The sequence below is a fragment of the Gavialis gangeticus genome, unplaced genomic scaffold (assembly GCF_001723915.1).
Source record: "Gavialis gangeticus isolate Ggan-Ray unplaced genomic scaffold, GavGan_comp1, whole genome shotgun sequence".
In the NCBI taxonomy this organism is placed as follows: domain Eukaryota; kingdom Metazoa; phylum Chordata; order Crocodylia; family Gavialidae; genus Gavialis; species Gavialis gangeticus.
In genome coordinates this window covers 126874769-126897878 of record NW_017729022.1, presented here as the reverse complement: position 1 = coordinate 126897878, position 23110 = coordinate 126874769, and the positions used below count along the sequence as shown (strand labels likewise).

Genomic DNA, 23110 nt, shown 5'->3' with positions numbered 1-23110 from the left:
TTTTTGCATAAAATATTTTTTTTTGATGATTTTCATGGAAAAAATATTTTCCTGTGAAATGTATAATTAGGTGGATTCTGGATGAAAAATAAAACCTTTCTGTTAGAACTGATTAAATAATGCATTTTTTGGTAACTTGATGACTTTATAGTTAGATTTCAAATAAGTGATTTACAGATTTTTAGCATTAATTAGCCCTGTATGGGATTAGACAGTATTTCTGAAATAAATTATTTAACATTTTTGGTCATTTTGTTAAATAATTTTTGTGCTTTTTTTCTCCCTTGTGTTCAGCCAACCAGTTTTAGTATACGCACGAATGCATTTGGGTCCTGATCAGGCAAAACCTGGATCCCAAGCACATCAGCATTAATAAAAGTTAGTACAGCGTTTCTCAGGGCACCCTGTGGGTGCTGTGAAATCCTTTTCAGGGCATCATGGAGTGCTGCACAGTATTAGCACTGTTAGGTGTGTGGACACCTCCCTGCAGTACCCAGAGATTTCAAATAAGAATCCATGGTGTCAATAACATTCTGACCTGCTGAAGTCTGAGTTCTTTGCAGCAGAGTAATTGATTCTTATTTTTCCATAGTGCACAAGCTGAGTGAAAGCTAAGAGCTGGTGTTTTCCAAGGGGCGGCTTGAGTATAACGAGATTAAGAACTGCTGCATTAATACATTCAGCAGGGATGTAAGCCTTTCTTCAGATTAAGACTTTAGTAGGAGCAAAACATGATCATTATTATGCAGCAGGATCCATGTGGAGGCCAGTATTGACTTTTCTACCATTGTTTTATATGTTTCTTTCATCAAATACAATATTTTAATATTGTAGTAACTTTGCTTGAAATCTATTCAGTTACAAAAGTGTTGGAGTCACTGTCAGATATTACATCTGCTACGCCATGTTTTATGGTTTTGCAGTTATATTTTCTTAGTTTAAATATGCCTTTCTGTCCCTTATTGTGGTACAGAGATACACATGAGCAACAGGGGACACTCACAAAGACTCCAATTCAGCCTTCAAATCTACCCTTATAGATCCAGTATCCGGGTCAAGGCCTGATTGACCATGTGTAGAGAAAACGGTGACACTAACTGTGGGCAAAGTGCAGTGAACTGTGAAGGTGGATCCCCACTGAGGTTGCATAGGAAGCACAACTAGGATGTGAGGGGCTCTCTGCTCAGATTTCATCATAGGGGTAGGACCAGTGTTGTTGAATGCACAAAGTAACCAAGCCAAAGGAAACTCTTCTCTTTCAAGACGAGTAGTCCTGCTTAATTTTTACAAAGGCAGCCACTGTGTAGTCTGTGTTAATGTCTGATTAATTTTAATAAGTATTGTTAGAGAAAGGACCCGTGTTATTTTTTCAAGACCTCACAATAAGCACACTCTGGGTCACCAACAAAATTGGAGACATCAGATTCAGATGTCTTAAGGGTAAGAAACAAGCAGGAAGCAGCCATTTCAGTCTGTGTTTTGTATATCACAAAGAAGTGGAAGATGACACAAGTCCTCTTAAAATCCTTCCAGGTCACCACCAAGTTCTTCTCAAGCAAAGGAGCACAAAGAGAGGAATTTGGGACAGAGTTTAATTTTGGTAAAGGCAGGGAATAATCACAATCTTCTGTAGAGTAAGGGCTCTTCCTGTAATGCTAAAGATCAGGGATTGGCAATGAATGGCTGAAGCCAGAGGATCTGGCCTGCAGAAATAGTGGGTTTTGCCTTGGCCCGTGGCAGCCAGGAGGTGTGTTAGGGTTGGGCAGCTGGAAGCTGTGGCCATCTTGTGGCCATTTCTCCCTGCCCCCCGTAGCTGCAGTATGGGTGCTACTTCCAGTCAGTGTGTAACTGAGCTGGGGTTGTGCAGTTTCCAGATGCTCAGCTCCCCTACCTCAGTTTCCACTGGCTGGAAGCTGTGCTTGTGCTGCAGCCAGGGAGTGGGGGAAGGAGGGGGATGGAGCTGTGATGGTGCACACATCTCCTAGCTGTCTGGCCCTGGCACAGTTCCCCATCAGCTGGAAGCTGCGCTTGTCCCCCAGCCAGGGCTAGGGACTAGAGAAGCAGCAGCAGTGCCTGCTGTCCTACTCCATCCTTCTTGCTGATTCTCTGCCAAAACCACCTGGTCTGCCCCAGACTGGAGCTGGGTTGTTCTGATCCCCAACTTACAAAGGTTTCTGACCCCTGCTGTAAAACCATGATTCTAAACTAGGGTGCCACAATATATTTTAAGAGTGCCATGGGGTTACCACACTATATCAGCACTATTAGGTATGCAGACATCTACACATGATTCACAAGATAAACCCAAAGTTTTCCAATAGGGATCCATAGTGTCAACAGCATGGTGACCTGTTGTGGTCTGTCTGAGTTCTTTGCAATAAAAAAAATGCTTTTTTATTTTCCCATAGTCAAGAAATGAGTGAAAACTAAGAGACAGTGTTTTCCCAGGAGTACCTTGAGTCTAATGAGGGGTGTCTTGAGTTTAAAAAAGGGTAAGAACCACTGCTGCAGGAATTATCCATATACAATGTTGATGGTTGGTCACTAGGTTCCCCTCATTAAAACCATACAGCTAAGTCAGCAGAGAGTAGTTTTGGCCCATTACCAGCAGCTTATCAACATCTACCTCTCAGATCCTATATTTAGGTACAAATAAAGTCACTGAGGGAGAACTAAAGATTTGCAACTGTTAAGTGATTAGCCATCCTGCAACAGGGATTGGAGCATAAATGGAGATTAGTCACATATAGCACGGGCTGCATTGTGATGAGCCATGTCTTGTGTTTTCAGAGACTGCGTGAAGGTGTACTCAGAGACCTCGAGAGACAAAGTCGCAAACAAGAGAACATTCGCCTTTTAGAAGAACAGATTATTTTGACCAAGCATCTGGAAGCAGAAAGAGACAGGCAGGCTCTGGCCAGAGGACCCCAGCAATCCTAGATGTAGAACGGGAGTTTTAGTTTTCACTGAAGACGCACAGAAGGGATTGCTCCTGCTTGTGCCTTTGTGTTTTCATATACACAGGTTGTCACTGAAAGTCCATCTCCTCTAGATTAATTTTAATCCTGCACAGAAAATTACAGGCATTAGTAAATGCAAACAGAAGGTCCTTCTGGCTTCAGTATTTTTATGTGTGCGGGGGACTTGGCTGGTTTATCCAATGTGGCTGATATTTTAAACGTTGGGAGGGGGGGGACCTGGTAATGTAAACTATCCTCTTTTTCTCCCTGTGAAGAAGGGATGGATAGTAATGTTCACATGAGTGGGCTAATGAGCCGTCATGATGATGAAGCCACAAGGACATCCACCTCTGAAGGTCTGGAGGAAGGTGAGGTGGAAGGGGAGACTCTCCTTATTGTCGAGTCTGAGGATCAGGCCTCTGTGGATTTATCCCACGATCAAAGCGGGGACTCTTTGAACAGTGATGAAGGGGATGCATCCTGGATGGAGGAGTTGTCCTACTACTGTGAGAAGTGTCAGAAGTGGATACCAGCAAGTAAGTAACAGTGCCTTTCCTTTGTTTCCTTGATCATTTTCTTTTTGTGTGTTTGCTTTTGGGGGTGTTTGTGAATATTCTATATTCTTTTCTTGGAAAGAGCACTGGACTGGACCTTGAGAGACCTGGGTCCTCTTTGCATCTCTGCCTCTGGCCTGTTGAGTAATGCTGGTTGAGTCACTTTATCTCTTAATTCCTCAGTTTCCTCTTCTGTAAAATGCAGATAACGAGTCTGACCTCCTTTTATAAAGCACTTTCAGACCCACTGATGAAAAGTGTTATATAAGAGAGAGTTGCTGTTGTTATTATTTTTATTTTCCTGGTTGATTTGTTGTTTGTATGACCGGTATGAGTAACTCTCAGTTGGTATGTATAAGAATTATTCCCTTATACTCTGCACTTACTTTTGCATTCACAGAAGAGTATAAAGTCCCTTAGAAGCATTTTGGGCTAACCAGATTAAATTAATTCTCTGGTATCTGTTTAACATAACAGAAATGAGTTTAGGTTTCTCCCTGTACTAGTACAATAGCTGTTACTGTCCAAAATTTAAGCACTGCTCCATTTGTGGGAGCAGAAAACAAACCCTTTAATCTGGGTCTGTGCCTTTCAACTACTTTGGCTAGACATCTTGCTAAAAATCTGCCAGAACCCTTGGAGGGAAATCTCATCCCCAGTGAAGTCAAGGGGAGTTTTGCCATAAACTTTTAATGGAGCCAGGATTTCTCTTTTGGTGTTTAGTAACAAATGACTAAAGAGACACAGTCAACTTGAAATTTAGTCTGTAAAAAACAATAAATTAAAAGTAGCATCTGGTGGTCCCTCTGACTCTTGAGTCTTGCTGCTGCTGCTTTTTTTATTTTACAGTCCAATTTTCCATTCCTCCCACCCTCAAGCTTTGTTGTTTGCATAAAAGATACAAACAGCAAGGGAAACTGGCCACAGAGTGAATGTGATCAGACACAAGTGTGCAGAAATAGAAATGTTTTTCTCTGATGTCTTTCAGTGACAGTGATCCTAGCTGTGACTTACACCAGATAAAAGTATGTTCAGAGATGGATTCCTTTGGCAATTTTGCTAATATGACCAATAGCTTTTGCCAAGAGCTAGTGTTTCATTAACATTATTATTAGTATTTCACTAATACATTGTGAATTGCTGTATTGGGGTCAACGATGTAGTAAAAGAGAACTAGGTGATTGCCTTAAGCACTTTAAAAAATTCCAAATATACACAGTTACTGTTCCTGTTTGCTAATGATATTTATGATTAAATTAATCAAGGCCGTTTGTTAAGTCACACATATTTAAGGTCAGCAAAAGGTCTTAAACATGCACTGAGATGCTTTCCTGAGTTAGGCTCTAGAAGAATAAACCTTAGTCAAGAACAGCTATTTCCTGGTATCGTCTTCTATTTCTAGCTGGATGTAGCATTCCCCTGTCGTAGTGCCAAAGAAAGAATAATTCCATAATATGGGTAAATAGGTATCTTAAGGTCTACCTCTGTGGGTCTCTGACTGCAGAAAGAAGAACTGACAACTTCACATGCAGTGGATGGGTGGACAGTGAAAAGAGCTAGAGGACTACTTAGCTGTGGAAAGATGGCAAGTGAGGAAAGACTCGTATATTCACAGACCAGGTTATAGTGGCATCTTTCACAGGTTGCATTTTTGACTACCTGGCGCCTTTATGAAGACCCTGGGGAACTGGGGAGGAGGTAAAAAAAGGCAGAGGAAGTAGCAAGGTCTAGCTAAGTCTAGCAAAGTTTTAAATTTATTTGAAAGCTAGGTAGAAGACCCTACTTTAATGCATATGTTTCTGTATTGGTTCCTGCTGGTTTCTGTAACTACAATGAATCTATACTTTAAGCATCGCACACAGTTTCTGAACTTTTCATGAGCACTCAGGGTTGCTAAACTGTGGCTTAGGAGAAACGTGTTCCTGTAGGGTGTTGTAGGGAATCCATATCTACTTTTCAGTGTTTTTCTTCAAAAAGAACTGAGGCATAGGTCTTTTCCTTATTCATTTTAGGTCAGTTGAGAGAACAACTCAGTTATCTCAAGGGAGATAACTTTTTCAGGTTTACTTGCTCTGATTGCTCAGAAGATGGGAAAGAACAGTTTGAACGACTGAGACTGACATGGCAGCAAGTAAGTAAAAATCTTCTTTCTAGTAGAAGAACAATAAGACCTTCAAAACTTGTTGTTTAAACTGTACACACAAGTCCTAGACATTAGGAGGTCAGATATAGGAGGCAAAGAAATGTATCCAGGAGCTTTCAAAGTGAGTTTTCTGAGGATTGTTAATTATCTACTTGACATTTTGTGAGTAGATCAGAAAGATCGTCATAAGACCCAAACTGCTACTCAGTACCACTGCATGCCAGTTTGAAAAAGCAAAGAAAATGTAATTTTTGCTGTTGGCTTTTTGGGCAAAGCAAAAGTCACCAAGAGGGTGATGTTTGAACAAAAAGCATGCCATCTCACTGGAAGCAAAAGCTTATTGGCTGTCCATGGCTGTAGTAAGTTCTAGTATAGCGGTACATTTAGCTGTCATCTTTGTGGGATTTACTATTTTAGTCACTTCTATATGTGCATTAGTCAGGTAATCTCCGATTTATGTAACAGTAAGTTTGATAGTCATGCCTCTTAGAAGGGATTCCTTGTATGATATAGAGTTTAGGTTTGGATTTCATAGATTTAGGTTGGCTGTGCTTGAAATAAAGAACACTAATATCTTAATGAAAATCACAGCTCTGAAGGTTTTCTTCACCTTTAGCTTTAAGCAAGGTTGGGCTATTTACTCAGTTCTCATAGGACTGAGTCAGGCTGATGTATACCAAGTGTGCATAACTGCTGGAGTGCTTCGCTTCCCTTCTCTTCTGATTTGGGGAGGGGAAGGGAAGGAGCGAGCCAGTTCAGAAGCTGTGATTGGGAGCTTGTTTTTGTGTCACAAAGCAGACCTGAGTGCAGTTACCTCTGGATCACAAATAATCACTGTTGTGAGGGATTTCAACCAGCATATATTATGCTGTGGCACTGAGGCACTTGTCTTTGCTTCTCAAGAGAGCAGTGGTGCATTCTATAGTGTGGCTTATTAACAATATCCATTTTGCTTTCAGTTGCTGATGGTCCACTGCTGGACATCTGTAAAAGTTTCAAATGTGGCCAGAGGTCTGTAAGATGGTGCATGTCTGAGCAAAGTGGGGAATAATATTGAAAAGGCTAGCCCCACGGTGTCTGAGGGCTGCTCTGTGTTGGTCTGCCAGCATTAAGCAGACCAAAGCTGGCAGATCCACCTGCTTGTGGAATTCCCTGACTCAAGTGGTTGAGACCTTCTTTTGTAGTTTCTACATTGCTTTCTGGCATCACCCAGGACAGACTATATGGCCAGGGCACCCATATACTTTGGGTTCATTGGCAGCAGGCAGGACACAGAAAGAACAGCCTGAATTTATATCAGGATTGGTGCTTCCAGGTAATTCCCTAGCAATACAAAGATTTGTCACCCTCCCATAGTGAGGTCTGCTTAGCCACCCCAGAGAGTCTGGTCCAGTGATTGCTGCTGTCAGCCTCCACTAGCACAGACTAAGATTGACAAAGAGGAAGAGAGAAAAAGGCAGAGACAACAGTAAAGAGAGGTGAAGAGAAGGCAAAGAAAATGCAGCTTCCCAGATTTCCACCAGCTGAAGGCACATGTGGAGTGAAATTTAGGGAAGTAGCGATATGTCTTGGGGAAGGAATGGGGGAATAGATTTCTGGGCTTAGGGTGAGAGTGATGTGTTGCACACATTTGATCTTACCCACTTAAAAAAAAAACAAAAAACTGATGTTAAAGCTATGACCAGTCTCCTGTCATTGGTGGGACACTGTTGCATGGTGGGGTCAATGCATAAGCATCTAGAGCAGTGGTGCTCAACTTTCTGGCCCTGTGAGCCTGATGAGTGACATGGGGTTAGTCCATGGACCAGATCCCATGGACTGAATCCAGTGTGGAGTTGGCACACAGTGTTGGGCCATGAGTGCAATCCAGCATGTCATCGCTGCCCCATGCAGTACATCTGACCATGGAGCAGCCCTGTGCAGTGGATCCAGCCACAGAGCAATCCTGTGCACAGGCCCAGCCCTTCACACTAGATCTGGCTGCAGCCTGACTTTGCATGCAGGTGCAATCTGGTGCCCAGGACTGTGGCATTTATCTCATGGGGCTTCCCACAGATTTGGAAATTTGATGGCGGGGAAGCAATGGCAGCGGCAGTTGCTGTATCTGCTTCCCTCTCTCCAAATTTCTAGGCCCTTGGGGAGTCCGATGGGACAGATGTCATGGTCCCATGCACTGGAGGTTGAGCACCGCTGTTCTAGAGCAGCATATTCCAACTAGCAAGGGATGTATTGGAAAATCAGCCGAAGGGTGGAAGTATTTTTCTCCCACAAGCATTAACGGGCATGAAGCTATCATCCCTTAGTGCATTGATAGGAGACCATCCCCCCAGACTTGGAGTTCAGAGCTCAAAGGATGTGGAGAATCAGTTCCACTGGAAAACAGTGTCTGAAGCATTTGAACAGCTTGTACCAGGCTCCAGCCCTAGCCTCAGCATTGGTGTTTACATTCCAGACCAGAAGGGCTTAATGTAACTGGCAGTTTGTCATTTTGGAGAGACTGACATTAGCAACTACTTTAATTTGGCTTTTCGCAACTACTTTAATTTGGCCTTTAGCAAGTCCAGTGGACATCTGTGGTGCATATGAATGTTCTGTAAATAGATTTTGCAAGCTTTTGGGCGCAGTCACCTTTCTTTGGGCATAGGGAGTCTCTGCTGTTCTGAGACTCCAAGGAATAAAAGAAGTTAAAAGTGTGACAGGATGTCAGTAAGAATGTAAATAGATGGAAATTAGGAAAACAAAAGGTAGAGAAGGGAAGGGAGGGGGGAAATGAGGTGGGGGGGAGGCCAAAGGTAAGTAAGGGAGGCTGTACTCAGTTGGTCTAATAAAAGATATCACATCTACCCAAAGAACCTTGCCTGCCTATGTCCTTAGACCAACACAGCTACAACAAAAAACCCTGTAAATGGATTGTACTCGAGGAATACGATTCATGAGCAGAATGATCTATGCATTTTATAGCCCATTCTTTTCTATTGGATTCTTATCAAGAGACGTTACAAAGACCCTGGTCTTCATATTTGTAACAGATGAGCCAAGTGGAATGCTTGCTGCCTACCTTTTCTTTGGACAGATTTCCGCCTCCCCACACATGTTCATACAGGTTTTCAGTTGAGTTGCAGCCCCTTTCTGCCATTCCCACTGTGTAGAAGACTGTAAAGCACATAACTAGATGGCTCAGGATTCCTTTGGCGGGGGGAATCCTTAGGAGAAGTACGATGGGCAATTGAGTAAATGCAGCAAGGTCTACACAGATTGGTGTGGTTCAGTTAAAAGCTTTGTATAACTAAGTAAAATAAGCTAGGAGGGGAAGGGGACTTTTCCCCTTTAGACACAATATTTGAATCCAGTGTTTTCTTTTGCGTTCCAGGTTGTCATGTTGGCAATGTACAACTTGTCTCTGGAAGGAACTGGCCGTCAAGGGTATTTTAGGTGGAAAGAAGATATATGTGCTTTTATTGAGAAACACTGGACTTTCTTACTAGGGAACAGGTAAAGCCATTATGTTTATGTCAGGATGGAGACCAGAGTTGGCGACAATTGTGTTACTCAACTGGAGAACAGGAATCCCAGGTTATATAGAGATATTTCTGTTTGTTCAATTGAGGGTTGAGTAGAAGGAAGACAGTGGAGGGTTTGATACACAGGGGTCAAACAAGGATAAAGAGGGTCCTTTTGGGGACAAATGAAAAGTGACAGTGACAGAGAAAAAGAGTATTGTGCAGAGGTAGATAAAGACCTGTGTATTTCTTTGTGATTTTTCTGAGCTACATTTCTGTATAAGATGTCCTAAATCAGATCCTTAAAGTGTCTACCTCTCTTCATGATCTCTGCACACATAGGGCCTGTGATCTCATTTGTGCAGGTCTGAATGAGGGACACTACCACCAAAAAGGGAGGAAGAGGATCTCTTCTCCTCTGCTGGTATCACCAGAACTTTGCAGCCCTTCCCTGGCATGAGCCAGCACCAGCCTCCTTTCCCCAAAACAGGCCACAAGTTCTTGCAAGGCCCTCATGCCCATTGAATTTGGTCCTTCTTCAACATGTCCCTGGAGCAGGAGCAGACTACACAAACTGTATTGGATCAAGAATAGACATTCAGGAGTTACTGAATTGTGCCACCACCTGCAGTCCTTAAGCAGCTACATTTCTACCCTTACTTATGTGCTGAATAAATATTGTTTTGAACAATAACTTGCACTGGAGTCTCCCACATCCCCAGGAAGGGCCCTCTCCTGATCTAGAGGGGCTGTCTGCCCTTCTTGGACTTGTTTTTTCTAGCTCAGTGATTATGTATATTGAGTGGAACAGCTTCACCCAGAGAGACTGAATGCCAAAAGTCCAGTAACCTTCAGGGCACTCTCTGGGTGACATGAATTCAAGTCCCTGCTCCATAACAGGCAGAGTGGGGATTTGAAAATGGGTCTCCTGAGTACGTCATGACTATTGAGCTGGTGGCCATAAGGTGTTGTGTTTCTTGGGTTTTCTGTGAGCATGGTTCTATGAGAGAGCTTGCAGTTTGAACCAAGGTAGGACTCTTTCCTCTTCTTGGAGTTAGGCTCCTAACTGCTTTTGAGAGGGGTTCTTACTTTTCACCTTCACAGCACTCAGGAGACTGGGGAGCATAGGTGTCTTTCTGCTCCATGTCTTAGCTTTAGTGAATCCCATTCTTAGGAATGACTGTCTCGTGCAATACGGGATGTGCCTGGGCACTTGACTCATGGTAGTGAGTTTCAGTGGACAGTATCACTCCAGCATCTCAGCCCCCGTAGGGTCTTGTCCCAGGCATTTTGTCCTACAGTGAAAGACTCTGCTAAAATGCACTGAAATCAAGAATTCCAAGGGTTTAACTAAGATCGATCTGAAAAGAGACCATATAACAACACAACTTATTCAGCAGATCTTTTCCCTTTTATAGTCTGGATCTTATCTATTGACTCTAACAAACTAGGTTTAGCCTCTTCTTAGTTGTGCTGACTTGTTAGTGATTCAGGAGAACAGGCTAGAGTCTTTGTTGGCTCTTGCTGCAGCAAGAGCCATGGACTTTTCTGTGGCTGTAGAATTTCTTAATATGAATGTCTTAAAGACCGTGGTACTAACAGCTCAGAAAATCATCTCTTTACTTGTCAGCTCACCATGTTTGATATTGTGAGAATAAAATATCAAATATCTGCAGTGTCCTGTGTGCAGAGTTGATTGTCAGGGTGAACAATAAATCACCCATAAATTCTAGCCTGGGTCTGCTGACTTGGTGTCCCAGGTTCCCTCTTGAAGTGGCGTGTTAGAAATCAAGAAAAGTACATGTCTGAAAGCTGAAATCTGGAAACCAAATGAACTGTTCCATCAGAGTATGCAAAGAATACATGAGCATCTTCTGTGGCTTGTTTTTGGGGAGGGAGAAGGAAGTGCTACTAAAACCTTATTGGTGAATGGAGGCCTATCACTCATTTTCTTTTCTCCTGCCTTAGGAAAAAGACTTCAACATGGTGGAGCACTGTTGCTGGCTGTCTCTCTGTGGGGAGCCCCTTGTTTTTCCGCTCGGGGGCACAGGAATTTGGAGAACCGGGGTGGTGGAAACTTGTTCACAATAAGCCTCCAACAATGAAACCTGAGGGAGAAAAGTTGTCAGCATCAGCACTGAAAGCCAAAGGTAACTGCTGTGATGATGGTGTGAGGAGGGGTGGCTGGGGCAGAGTTAGATGCATTTGAAGATATGAGGTGACGCATGGAAAGGGCACATCAGTGCATGTGCGGATGCACACATGCACGCTTGTATGTGTGCATTGAATGTTACAGGGGCTGATTTTTTTCCTCTTTTTTTATCCTAGTCCCACACCATAACAGCCAACCTCAAAGGAGTTACTCCGGGTTTACAACGCATGGTCTTTTATACCCTTTTTGTAGTATACTTGCCCAAGCTGTGTTTGGAAGGAACCAAGGGCATTGGTCCTTTGGAATGTTTTCCTGTATATGAAATTTAGCAGTTTCTTTGTCTGTGGTCTCCTTGGCTTTCTGTTCTTTTGTTGTTTTATTCACATTGGTGAAAGCTACTCCTGGGCAGAGAGGGCTTCAGTGGTACCTAGATGTTCTGCTGGATGCCTTGCACAAGAATGAGTTTCATCAATGGCTTGAACCCATTCTTGAAGACTCCTACCAAAATGAGTTCACATGGCTGCAGAGGAAGAGTAACAAGACCTTGGCAGCCCTGGGCCTATTGAACTAAAACTTGTCTTTGTTTTCTGGCAGCTTCGAAACCACCTCTGGATCCCATCATTACAGTGGAGGGGCTTCGGAAACGAGTGAGCCGCAACCCAGTAGAGTCGGCCATAGAGCTGAAGGAGAAACGATCTCGCACACAGGAAGCCAAGGACATCAGGAGAGCACAGAAGGAGGCAGCTGGTTTCTTGGACCGGAGCACTTCCTCCACCCCTGTCAAATTCACCAGCCGAGGCCGCCGTCCTGACCTGGTTCTGGAGAAGGGAGAGGTGATTGACTTTTCCTCCTTGAGCTCCTCAGATCGTACTCCTCTGACCAGCCCATCTCCATCTCCTTCGCTGGACTTCTCTGCTCCTGGGACACCGGCCTCTCATTCTGCCACTCCTAGCCTGCTCTCAGAAGCAGATCTCATCCCAGATGTCATGCCACCACAGGCCTTGTTTCATGGTAAGAGATACCACATTTTTTGTTTAATGGGAAGTGATGTGCAATTTTCTGACAATAGAACTCACGTTGAGGAAAGAACAGGCAGTTTGCTTCATTTCAAAGCAAGATGGACAATGATGAAGAATGAAGCCTGTTTCTGAATTACATGAAAATCTAAATTCACAATGATAGATACTACAGCTGGAAGAAACCACATGATCCCATTCAGGTGACATTCCCTGTTCTGTGTTTATGAAGAATTTTCCCCCAGAAATTCCTGCTTCAAGTTCTACTCCCAGTGTTAACTGCAATGGCAAGAAAGTTTATACATTTATATAGGATCAGGGATATGTGCTTTTCTTTGAATACAGACATAACATCCTCAGTTAACAGATCCTAATTCTAGCTCAGATAATGGTCATGTTACTCAAAATGAAGGGAGTTTTATTCCAGGAATAGTCTGATTGAAATCAGTGGGAGAATTAATGAAGTCAAGTACAACCCATTGCAAGCAAGGGTTTTACAGACTAGTTGGGCCAGTTCTGGCTCTTCAGCTAGTGTAACTCAGGATAGTCTCAATAACTTAAATAGAATTTCTCCAGTTTATACCAGCTAGAGATCTGGTCCATAATCTCTGTTGGTTCAGCACCTGCACTTCATTACACTAGTTTTCGTGTTAGGATCTTTCAAGAAAACAACCAAGTAAAAACAGGATTTAAAGTGTTTCCCTTTTAAAACAGAAAACAAAAATTTGAAGGTAAGTTTTTAAGAGACTAATGATTTGGGACACCCTCATTCTAGGGAACCAGACTGCAAGACCCCTTAAGGGCCTAATTTTTAAAGAATCAGTGCTCTGTGCCTTCTGAAAACTGGACTCCCATTAAGATGTCTCCAGTTTGGCCTAAAATCACTTCACATTTTGAAAAGATAAGACCCAAAATAAAGGACAGACAGAAGCTTACAGGTAAATTCCGTGTTATTTTCTTCCTCACTTAAACAGCAGCAAACTGCTATTACATTTGCATGTCTCTCCTAAGTTGCTTTGGTCTTCTATACAGATGATGAGGAGATGGAAGGTGATGGAGTCATAGATCCAGGTATTGAGTACCTGCCCCCACCCAGTGGGCCTGGGTCCATGATCACAAGCAGAAAGAAGGTGAAAACACCTGAGCAGATCAAGCAGGAGGTAGAGAGTGAGGAGGAAAAAGCAGAAAGGATGGAAGGTGACAGTGAAGATGCTGAAGATTCAAATGCAGCCCTGCAGGGCAGGGCGCGAGACAAGAGGAAAACCCAGCTAGAGAAAGACAGTAAGCCCAAAGCACCAAAGCACACGTCTGTTAGCATCTATGAAGAAAAGCTGCTTCTGAAAAGACTGGAGGCCTGTCCCAATGCTGTAAGCATGACCCCAGAGGCTCGGAGGCTGAGGCGCAAGTTGATAGTCCGACAGGCCAAGCGGGAAAGGGGGCTGCCACTCTTTGACCTGGACCAGGTTGTGAATGCTGCACTGCTCTTGGTTGATGGGATTTACGGAGCTAAAGAAGGAGGTGTTTCCAGGCCTCCTGCAGGCCAAGCGACATACAGAACTACTAGCCAGGACTTCAGAATCCTGGACAGGTACCAGGTGAGTGTTGACAGCCCCTAGATAACTCTCTGTGCCAGCCATTTTGGGACTTCTGCTACAAGGTGCAGCCATCGTGCTGCAGAGGCTGGCTCTCATGAATGAGCTTCATTTTACAGTTGGGTTGTACCCATGTGAGTATCCTCCCAAGCCCACTATTGGGTAATGCTTAGTAAAATACAGATGTCTGCTGGTTCTGTCACCATGTCCTGACTCTGCCTAAACCAGAGGCAGGCAATTATTTTGGGCGGAGGGCCGCTTACTGAGTTTTGGCAAGCCATCGAGTGCCGCATGACAGGCAGCTAGGCAGATAAATATTAATTTTCTAAATTTTTTAGGAGTCCCGTGGGCTGGATAGAATAGCCTGGTGGGCTGCATCCTGCCCACCCCTGGCTTAAACAGTTTATTATCAGTGCCCATGTCAGTACACTGCAGTGTTTTCTTGCCATGCAGGAGAACGGGCATTCATTGTGACCTCAGTGGGTGACTGATGCACTCAGCATCTTACAGGATCAGGTTCTGAAGTTAGAGAGAACTCGGAGCTAGACCACCAACCTGAAGGTGCCAGACCTTCCTGTTATACAGGGGGAAACCCTAATTATAAGGAGATTTTTCCCTCTGCTTTCAGTTCCAGACATTAAGTTACTGAATGTGACTTTGCTTAATCTGGCATCCATGATGTGTTTGTTCTTTTGTCTTGCTATAAAGACTGTGTTGCCTGCTATGAAGGGATATCGGCACCAGACAACAAAGTTCTTGTACCGACTGGTTGGCTCAGAAGACCTATTGACAGACCACAGTATTGTCAGTCCTTACACATCTCGTGTTCTCAAACCTTACATCAGGTATGTTTGCTAGATGCTGAATTTCACCTCCTTTACAGCAGACTGACCCCAAGTGCTTGGAATTGCAAAAGCAACCTGGTTTCTGATAATCAGCTTGGATTTTTGTCTGGGTGGTCACAATTTTTCCCACAAATAGAAGGCAAGATACCTTGGGGCCATTGGAGCCCCATCAGAAGAGTGGGCAGCAAACGTTCAGCAGTGATGATAATGTTACTGATTTGTCTTTAATGTTGTTGTTTGTGTTTGTTCCACTGGCAGGCGTGATTATGAGACCAAGCCTCCTAAACTCCAGCTGCTGGCAGAAATCCGTGCCCATTTGTATAAGAATGATCCCAACTGGAAGGCTGAGCCCGAAGCCCCCATTGATTACTGCTACGTTCGCCCTAACCACATCCCCACTATAAACTCAATGTGCCATGAATTCTTCTGGCCTGGTAGGATTCCCAACAATACTCAGTTTTCTGGAAAGGAGGAGGTTGTTTTAAAAAAATGTCTTGGGCCAGGTCTTTTTCTTCAGTTAGTATTTGCCTGACTCTGTTATTCTACAGATGCATTGATTTATCCAGTAGGCACTCAGTGAGATGGCCCTTGCTGGAGAAGTGTTAGCCTTTCTTTTCCGAGACCTGTCCAAGGCAGACAATTAGCCCTATGCCTTCACTAATACAGCACTTAAGCAGGCGCTGTATTTTTGAGCACGTGTGTAGTCCCATTGATGTCAGCAGGGCTACTCACATGCCTAAAATTAAGCATTCGTTGAGTGTTTTGCAGAATCGGGACCATAAAATAGAAGAGAGACACCGGCTTGCTTTATTACTGGTTTCAGAAGGAAGTTTCCCTCCAGGCTTTGCCTGTGTTGTCAAGGGGTATAAAAAGTAGCCAATGTAGCCCTACTAGCCACACCTCTGCTTTGTACAAAGCTCTGGTGGCAGATGGCCTCTGCCAGCAGAACTGCTTCTACTGAGGGGAGCTGGTGAACTGCCAAGAGAAAAACTGCAAGCAGAGCAGCATCTACTCTAGGGGCCTGACTGATGTGAAGTGTCAGCAGCAGAGGCAGTGTAGAGTAGGCCCTTGTGACTGTAAGGCCTTTATGTATAAGGCTGGAATTTGAGATCTGGGTACAGTTCCTCGCTTGGTCATAGACTATATGTGTGACCTTAGGCAAGGTCCTTCCTTTCTCTGTGCCTCAGGTCCCTTTTGGTAAAGTAGAGGCCAGAGCTCTACTTTTTATTTATTTTATCTGTATCATCTGTCTAGACCAGTGGTGCTCAACCTTTTGGCCTCATGGGTGGCATGGGGCCCATCTGAGTGCTGAATGAGGTTTGGCACTAACACCTCCCTGCTCTCAGTGCTGGGATAGGGCTCTGGGAGCCCAACGCTGCTTCCTCCTATTTCCTGTGTGCTGGGATTGGGCCTTGGGGCCCAGGTACTTTCCCTTCCCACCCTCTGCATGCTGAGATTGGGTTCTGGGGGCTGGTTCCCCACCCCCACCCTCTTGCACAAGGATTGGGTCCCAGGGGCTTAGCACCACACCCTCCCAGGCCCCCACACTGGGATTGAGGCCTGGTACTGCCTCCACCCAGCCCTGTGGGCTGGGATCAGTTGTTGGAGCTAGTACTCAGGGCCCAGAGTCTGTAGTCCCAGCATGAGTATCAAGAGTGAATCTGTTTGTTCTCCAGTGGTCTTTTGTCCAACCTCACTCTCCTTACCCTCCTGCCATGTCTTTGTTTTTTCATGGGGGTGGGGAGTCTGTGGGTTTTTGGTGGCTTGGGAAAACAAATCTATCCATCTACCCAGTGGGCTTCCCTTCCTCTTCAAGCTTGAGTTTCTTTAAGGAGACACTGTCATGGTGTTTTAGGATTGTCAGGATCTTGTCTGCTTACAATCTGATCCTTTTTTCCTCTCTGGAATTTCCTTTTGACTTATTCCCCGAGGCAAGCCCCAGTCTGCGAGGCTCTGCCATTTTTACTTTTGACTACCCATCATCTGAGTGGTGGAGGAGCACGCAATGTCACCGTAATCTTGTTTTTCCTCCTCCCTCCATTAAGGGTTATCTGCAATCCCTTGCTAAGGGAAAGCTCTCTCAGATGCCCCTAGCTCTTCTCTGTTTTGTGCCTTCTGGCATGCATACTCTGTCTCTGGGACCTTTAGCCCTCTGGCCCCTCTCTTTCTCTCTCACCAGGCCAACTAGTACCTCCTTACCTCCCCTTAGTCACCTTTAGTCCCATCCACAAACCACCAGGCCAAACTATAATGAAAGAGCAAGCCTTCTGGCTACAACACAGGCTATTCCCACGCCAGGTCCACACATAAACATCAGCCCATAGGCTCTGAGAAACACAGAAGTCCTAAACCATGGCTGTGGATTACCCCACTTTACCACTAGAGCCCCCTGGTAGTGCCTTTCTCAGTTTCTGGCCTGCCTCAGGCACAGACCAGCTTTTTTTCTTGCTGCTGCCTGTCACTGGAGGATTTTGTCTTGCAGTCTGCTGCGTTACACTGCTCCTGCCTTTCCCTCTCCCACTACTCACAAGGGAGGCAGCTTATATGAGTCAGCGTCCCTCTTCCACTCTCCTGGTTGGCTCTTTCACACCAGAGCTGGTGTCTCCAGTAAGCTTGTTATCTGTGTCACCCTCCATCCTGCACTCATTGCCAGCCTCCTCATAACAGGGTAGGGGCTTCTTGTTATGCTCCTCATGGATCTGGAGATTTAGCAGCAGAGGATTGGTGCCACTGCTCTCCCACTGCCAAATTTCTGGAGCCATGGGGAGCCCTGCTGGCCAGATCTGGCCCACGAGCTGGAGGTTGAGCACCCCTGGTCTACACTGTGAGCTTCTTGGATAGAGGGGACTGTCTGTTACAATAAGCATGCTCCTGCAGGGGCACCAATCCCAACTGGAGGTTCCAGGCAGTACTGGAGTAATAATGATAATGTTGATCTCCTGCTTGGATCAGCCTTTATAATGCTGCAAACTATTTCTTTGGAATACAGAGGCAGTACAGGCCTATGTTCAAAAGCAAATGTTTGGTTTGTGCAGCATGCTTTGGTTTGTGATAATCACTTGCTATTATTTGCACTGCAGTAGCACCAAAAAGCACCAGTTAGAATCAGAGCTCCATAGTCCACTATACAAGGTGTTTGAGAAAACATGAAATATTTTCTGATTTATATTAGAAGCTGAGCACATTCATGACAGCCTCCCCCATGATGTAGAAAGGTGTTTGTTGTGACCCCAAGTCCTGAATAAATCAGGTGACACATGATGAGGATCTGAGAACCTTCCCTCAGCTAATGTAATGGCACAAGGGGACAAGAGGGTCCACCCCTTCACAGACTCTGTCCACCAGGCATCAAAAAACCACAGCATGCACCAGCCTCCTGTCTGGGCTTCAAGCATCCCTTCTCTGTAGTTGAGGCTACCTTGTTTTTGTTGCAAAGGCCTGTTTTGGCCAGAGGTGCAATGATATGGATAGGAAGGTTCTTTGCACCAGTCCAAGCACATCTGAGAATAAGGGCTTGTGCACCTGTGGGCGGATGTTATCCCAATGAAAAATAGTGCATGAATTGAAAATGTTACACGTTCCTCTGGTTCAGGGGCTAGATACAAAGAAGGACTTGGGTGCTTAAATCCTAAATGGCAATCCAAAAACTCCCACTCAGCATCTCCCACCCTGGAATTGTCTGAACTCACTTTTGGGCTTTGAAGTTCCCCAGGTGCTTCTGTACCTATGCAGAACTGCCTCTATTTGAGTAACTAGGAGTCTCATGCCTGCCTGGGCTGTAGAGGATCTAAATCAGAGATTCTTAATCAGGGTGCTGTAGGCTGCCTTGAGATCCTTTCATGGGTGTCATGGGTTGCCATGCAGTGCTAACACTGTTAGGTGTGCAAATGTGATTCACAGACTAAACAGGTAAACCCAGAAATTCCAAACAGGAATCTGGAGTGTGAAAAACATGCTGAACTGTCATGGTCAGTTTGAATCCTTTGCAACAGAAGAATTGCCCTATTACTTTTCTGTAGTCAGAAAATAAGTGAAAATTTAAGATCTGGCATTTTCAAGGGGTGCCATAAGTCTAAGAAGGTTGAGAACCATTGAGCTAGATGCTAGGCAGAGCAGCTCCTACATCTGCAACAGGGCCCAATTTGTTACGTTAGCTTTGAGAACGTGGAATGTGTACCGGCCTAATTGAGCATTTATACACATACTTTTTTGTCTTGCAGTGTGCCGGAGATCTGTTGCTTTGGAGCAGACTTGATTAATTGAGTCTGCTTTGCATGTGAGCTGACATGCCAGGCACTGCCACGAGTGTGGTTGTATAAGTGCCGAAATGCGTGTCAGCACACAGAAAATGGCAGCGGTGCGCTTTTGAACTAAAGCGCCTCTGAGGTGCTTGCATGTGTAAAAAAGCCTATTGGCTTCAGCACAAAGGCTGCAGCTGCAGCCACTTTCATTCACCTTGCAGTCATGGCAGAGAAGGGGTGTCTTCTCCAAGGACTCTGTAATGTATAAACATTTCATGGAGCAGGGACTAGAACTCAGGAAGTGTTTTAACCACAAGGCTACAGAGTGTGGTCCCCTCTTTGTGCTCTCTTTCTGGCCCCAAGATTCATGTATTCTTGGCTGCCCAGCAGGCCAGCTTCTATAGGAGGGACGGAGAGTGCCCTCAGTGAAAGGGAACTATGCTGGTATAGAAGGACTGTACTTCATGTTACCATGGGGCAGGAACATGCATGCCATCAGTTACCACAGAGCAGCTGACACACAGTAAAGCCCCACTCCCACTTTACCTTGTGAAAGATTGTGTCTGTGCCCTGAGGTAATGACCTTTATACAAGTATAAATGCACACTGGGGGATTTATACCATTTCACCTGTACCAGTCTGTTTAGAGCACTACAGTGTTCCTGTACAGACAAGCTCTGAGTCATTTCACAGTAAACTGCAGCCTTGAGATAATTAACACCCATCATCTCTCTATCTCTTGAATCCCTCTCCACCCAGCTCTCTCAAGAAAGTGACTGACTGATTAATCCTTTTGTTTACTCCCACTGCAGTGTGATGTTTTGAATCTGATCAGGAATAATAATTGTCACTGAAAACTGTATCCTGTCTCCTCATTGTTTTGGCTTCGCACATCTATCCACTGTCACCATCCTTAGGTTGATTTATGATCCGCAATTGAGGAAACGCTTGGGGCCTGATTCTTAACTGTCTCACATCTTAGGGCATGCCTACATAGAAAAGCAACTCTAATTTAAAGGAAGATGTGAATTTGGACTGTAATGATGACTCTGCACTGACTCCCTATGTAGGCAAGTGCTGGATGGCTTTGGGCATGTGGAGTAGGTACCATGAGGCAAGCCAGCCTGTGAAATTACAGCTGGTCAGGTAGCCCCTGCTAACAGTCTATATGTGTATACTTGCATCATCATAATGGCTAGGTAATTGAGCCCTCAGTGAAGGTGGTGTCACTTTGTAGAGCAGATGACACTTTAAATTTAATGTTGATCTTTGTGTTTTGGGTGTAAATCCATTTACACTTCTCAGCACCAAGTCCTGCAAGATCTGTAGAGCAGCATTTCTCAGCCTGTTTGGACTCAAGGCCCCCCTGTTTCCCAACTTGCTGGTGCTGTTCATTGATACCCTGCATACCCCTGGCCTCACTGGTGCTCCTCACTCCCAACCCACAGCCCCCCAGCCCTGCTGGTGCCCCTAACTCCCAACCCACACCAGTGATGGGGGTGTGGGGCAGGGGAGGGCATGGCCCAGCCACTGCTGCTCCCTTCAGGCTGCCCTTCAGGGTTCTTGTGGTAGCGGCAACAAGTCTCACTGCCCTGCTCTGCTCTCCTGTGCTGGGTCCCTCTGGCCTGTCTGGCCAGGGTGCAGCCTAATGCCCACTGTGGGCACAAGTATGGGGGGCGGTAGGGGCATGTGCCCCTCCCCTCCTTACCTGTAGGGAGCTGTGGGAGCTGCTCTCCACAGTTGCCTGGCTGCCATGTGCCCCTTGCTGTATCTGCCCCCTCCCGTTCCCTGTAGCCCCAAGCATACCCTTGCAGGCTGAAATGCTGCCAAACTAGAAGGGGAAACCCGCAATTTCCCATGTTTTTTTCCTTTAAAGGAGAAATTGCATATTTTTCCGTGAATCTGGTGGCAGCATTGGCAGTAGGCTCAGCCTTGGCATGGGCTGCCCAGCCGACTTCAAAGATCATGATCACACCAGATCTGAAGCCCCCGCGGACCCCAGCACCTACTTGTGACCCTTCAGGGGCTGTGGACTCCCAGTTGAGAACCACTGTTGTAGAGGATTTTCCTCTACATGTGGGCTAAAGCCAGTAGCAACAGTGACATTTCATGCCATTATATGCTGGGTCGATAGCATCTTTCTGTGCACAGAGTTTGAAAATGAAAACAAAAGAAAGGGATCTAACAGGTTCTCCTGCAAAGCATATGCTTTTGAGAAGGCTGTTAGTTTCCATGGAAGTCCCAGATGCCCTGCCTGTTTGGTTTTGTGTGGCATTAACATTTTCCCTTTGGTTTGCAGTATTTTGTAGCTCTGCTTTTCTTGCCCCCTGTAGGGATTGATTTGTCTGAGTGCCTGCAGTATCCAGATTTCAGTGTTGTCGTCCTTTACAAAAAAGTCATCATCGCCTTTGGTTTCATGGTGCCGGATGTGAAATACAACGAGGCTTACATCTCTTTTTTGTTCGTTCACCCTGAGTGGAGAAGAGCAGGGATTGCAACTTTTATGATCTACCATCTGATTCAGGTAGTAAAAAAGATCCCCTTCCCCTGATACAGGCCCAGCATTGTCCTCCCTCTTGTATACAAATGCAAACAGCACAGGGTCAGGAGTGCTATTTCTTTCCTTCTGTCTCTCTCTCTCCTTTCCCACCTATTGTTCATTTGTTTGCTCAGTAGCATGGGAGAGCTGTTTTCAGCCCCAAGGGAATTTATACAGTGAAAAATCATTATAGGAAATTGCAATTGTTGAAAGGACTTTTTCAAATAGGAATAGGACAGGTCAGATTAGCAGCATGATCTAAACCTTGTATTTATTTGGGCTAAATTCTGATTTGCTCATCAGTGACCAGCTGCTGATACAACAGCAATATCGCAAATATTGGATATAGAGAGGAGATGCTGTAGTATGCGCTGTCTGAGCTAATCTCAGTTTCAAACACAGGGAGGTTCCACTGCTGCCTTCCTTCCACCTAGGGGTCGTGTCAGAGCAGCTATCCCAGTTGCTGACCACTGCATAATCTGGATACAATCTTTCACATCTACCAGTCACACATGGAGCTGCCCTGAGACGGAGAACCCCAAGGTTAAAGCCTGAAAGTAATTGCCTCATGCTTGGCAAGGAGCTGCCCTGCATTGGAACCAGGGTAATATTACCAGGGTGAGGGCAGACATGTCTTGGCTCAGAGAGCTGCAACCTGTGACTGCAACTGATTTTACAAGGTCTCTGGGGTTTTCCAGAGAAGTCCGATTTACCTGCTCAGGGCCTAAGTTGCTGGTTCAGATTCAGCTATGTTTGACATAAAGAACAAATGTTGGTACCCTGGATCAGATTTAAAGGGTATTAGCATTTATAGGGCTTCTGTACAGGAACATTCAGGAAGCCTACCCTGACTTAACTTGAGTTGTGACTTTGAAATGGATATTTTAGTTGCGTTAAACCTGGGGTGGGCAAAATACAGCCCACAGGCCAGATCCAGTGCGCCAGGTGATTTCATCTGGCCTGTGGGTGGGTTCCTACTAGTTCACTGTATCTGGTCCAGCCCAAGGCTGACTCTGCTGTGCCCGTGTGGGGCTTGCATGCAGTTCCCAGGTTCTCTGCCCAAGCCGCATGCCTCTGAGGGGAGTCCCATGCGATGAAACTGGCGGCCTGGCCCTGCTCACTGCTATGCACAGGTTGTGGGGAACAGCGTGGAGCTCCACGCTACGGAGCTGGGCTGGCTCCTCCCCTCTCCCTGCTGCCCGAGCCGAGTCTCATGATCTGAACTGCCGGCTTCGTTGCACAGGGCTCCCCCTGATGGCATGGAGCTTGGGCATGTGAGCCTTGTGCGGTGGAGCCGGCGGCCCAACCAGGTGCAGTCCTTGGGCTCGCTGGGACTTCATGCCGCTGGGGGGCTCTGCCTGCTGTTGCTGTTGGCGATGTGCAGTGGGGGGCATTTGTAGGGGGGCACTCGCACCCTACCAAACACATGCACCCACACCCCCCCCACACTCATCCCCACCCCTTCACGCGCACAGGCCCCCACAAACCCCATACCTGCACATCTACCCAAACACATTCCCTACAAAACCTCTATACCCCCCACACCTCCCCACAAACCCCAAACACAC

The 23110-nt window shown here is 45.5% G+C and overlaps 2 protein-coding genes across 2 annotated transcripts in view; both read left to right on the top strand.

Moving 5' to 3' along the window:
* Window positions 1-2419: 2419 nt before the first annotated feature.
* Window positions 2420-2966, top strand: PET117 (PET117 homolog). The gene has a single exon (XM_019516146.1). It carries the CDS (start codon window positions 2767-2769, stop codon window positions 2938-2940), a length of 174 nt encoding a protein of 57 aa, XP_019371691.1. The 5' UTR covers window positions 2420-2766; the 3' UTR covers window positions 2941-2966.
* KAT14 (lysine acetyltransferase 14) overlaps window positions 2960-23110 on the top strand; it is a 24180-nt gene continuing 4029 nt past the window's right edge. The window contains exons 1-9 of the mRNA XM_019516145.1: window positions 2960-3496; window positions 5527-5645; window positions 9028-9149; window positions 11126-11307; window positions 11904-12320; window positions 13358-13920; window positions 14626-14762; window positions 15021-15196; window positions 21337-21527. Of these exons, the coding sequence (XP_019371690.1) occupies window positions 3241-3496; window positions 5527-5645; window positions 9028-9149; window positions 11126-11307; window positions 11904-12320; window positions 13358-13920; window positions 14626-14762; window positions 15021-15196; window positions 21337-21527 (2163 nt within the window). The 5' untranslated portion in view covers window positions 2960-3240. The remainder of the gene's footprint in view (window positions 3497-5526; window positions 5646-9027; window positions 9150-11125; window positions 11308-11903; window positions 12321-13357; window positions 13921-14625; window positions 14763-15020; window positions 15197-21336; window positions 21528-23110) is intronic.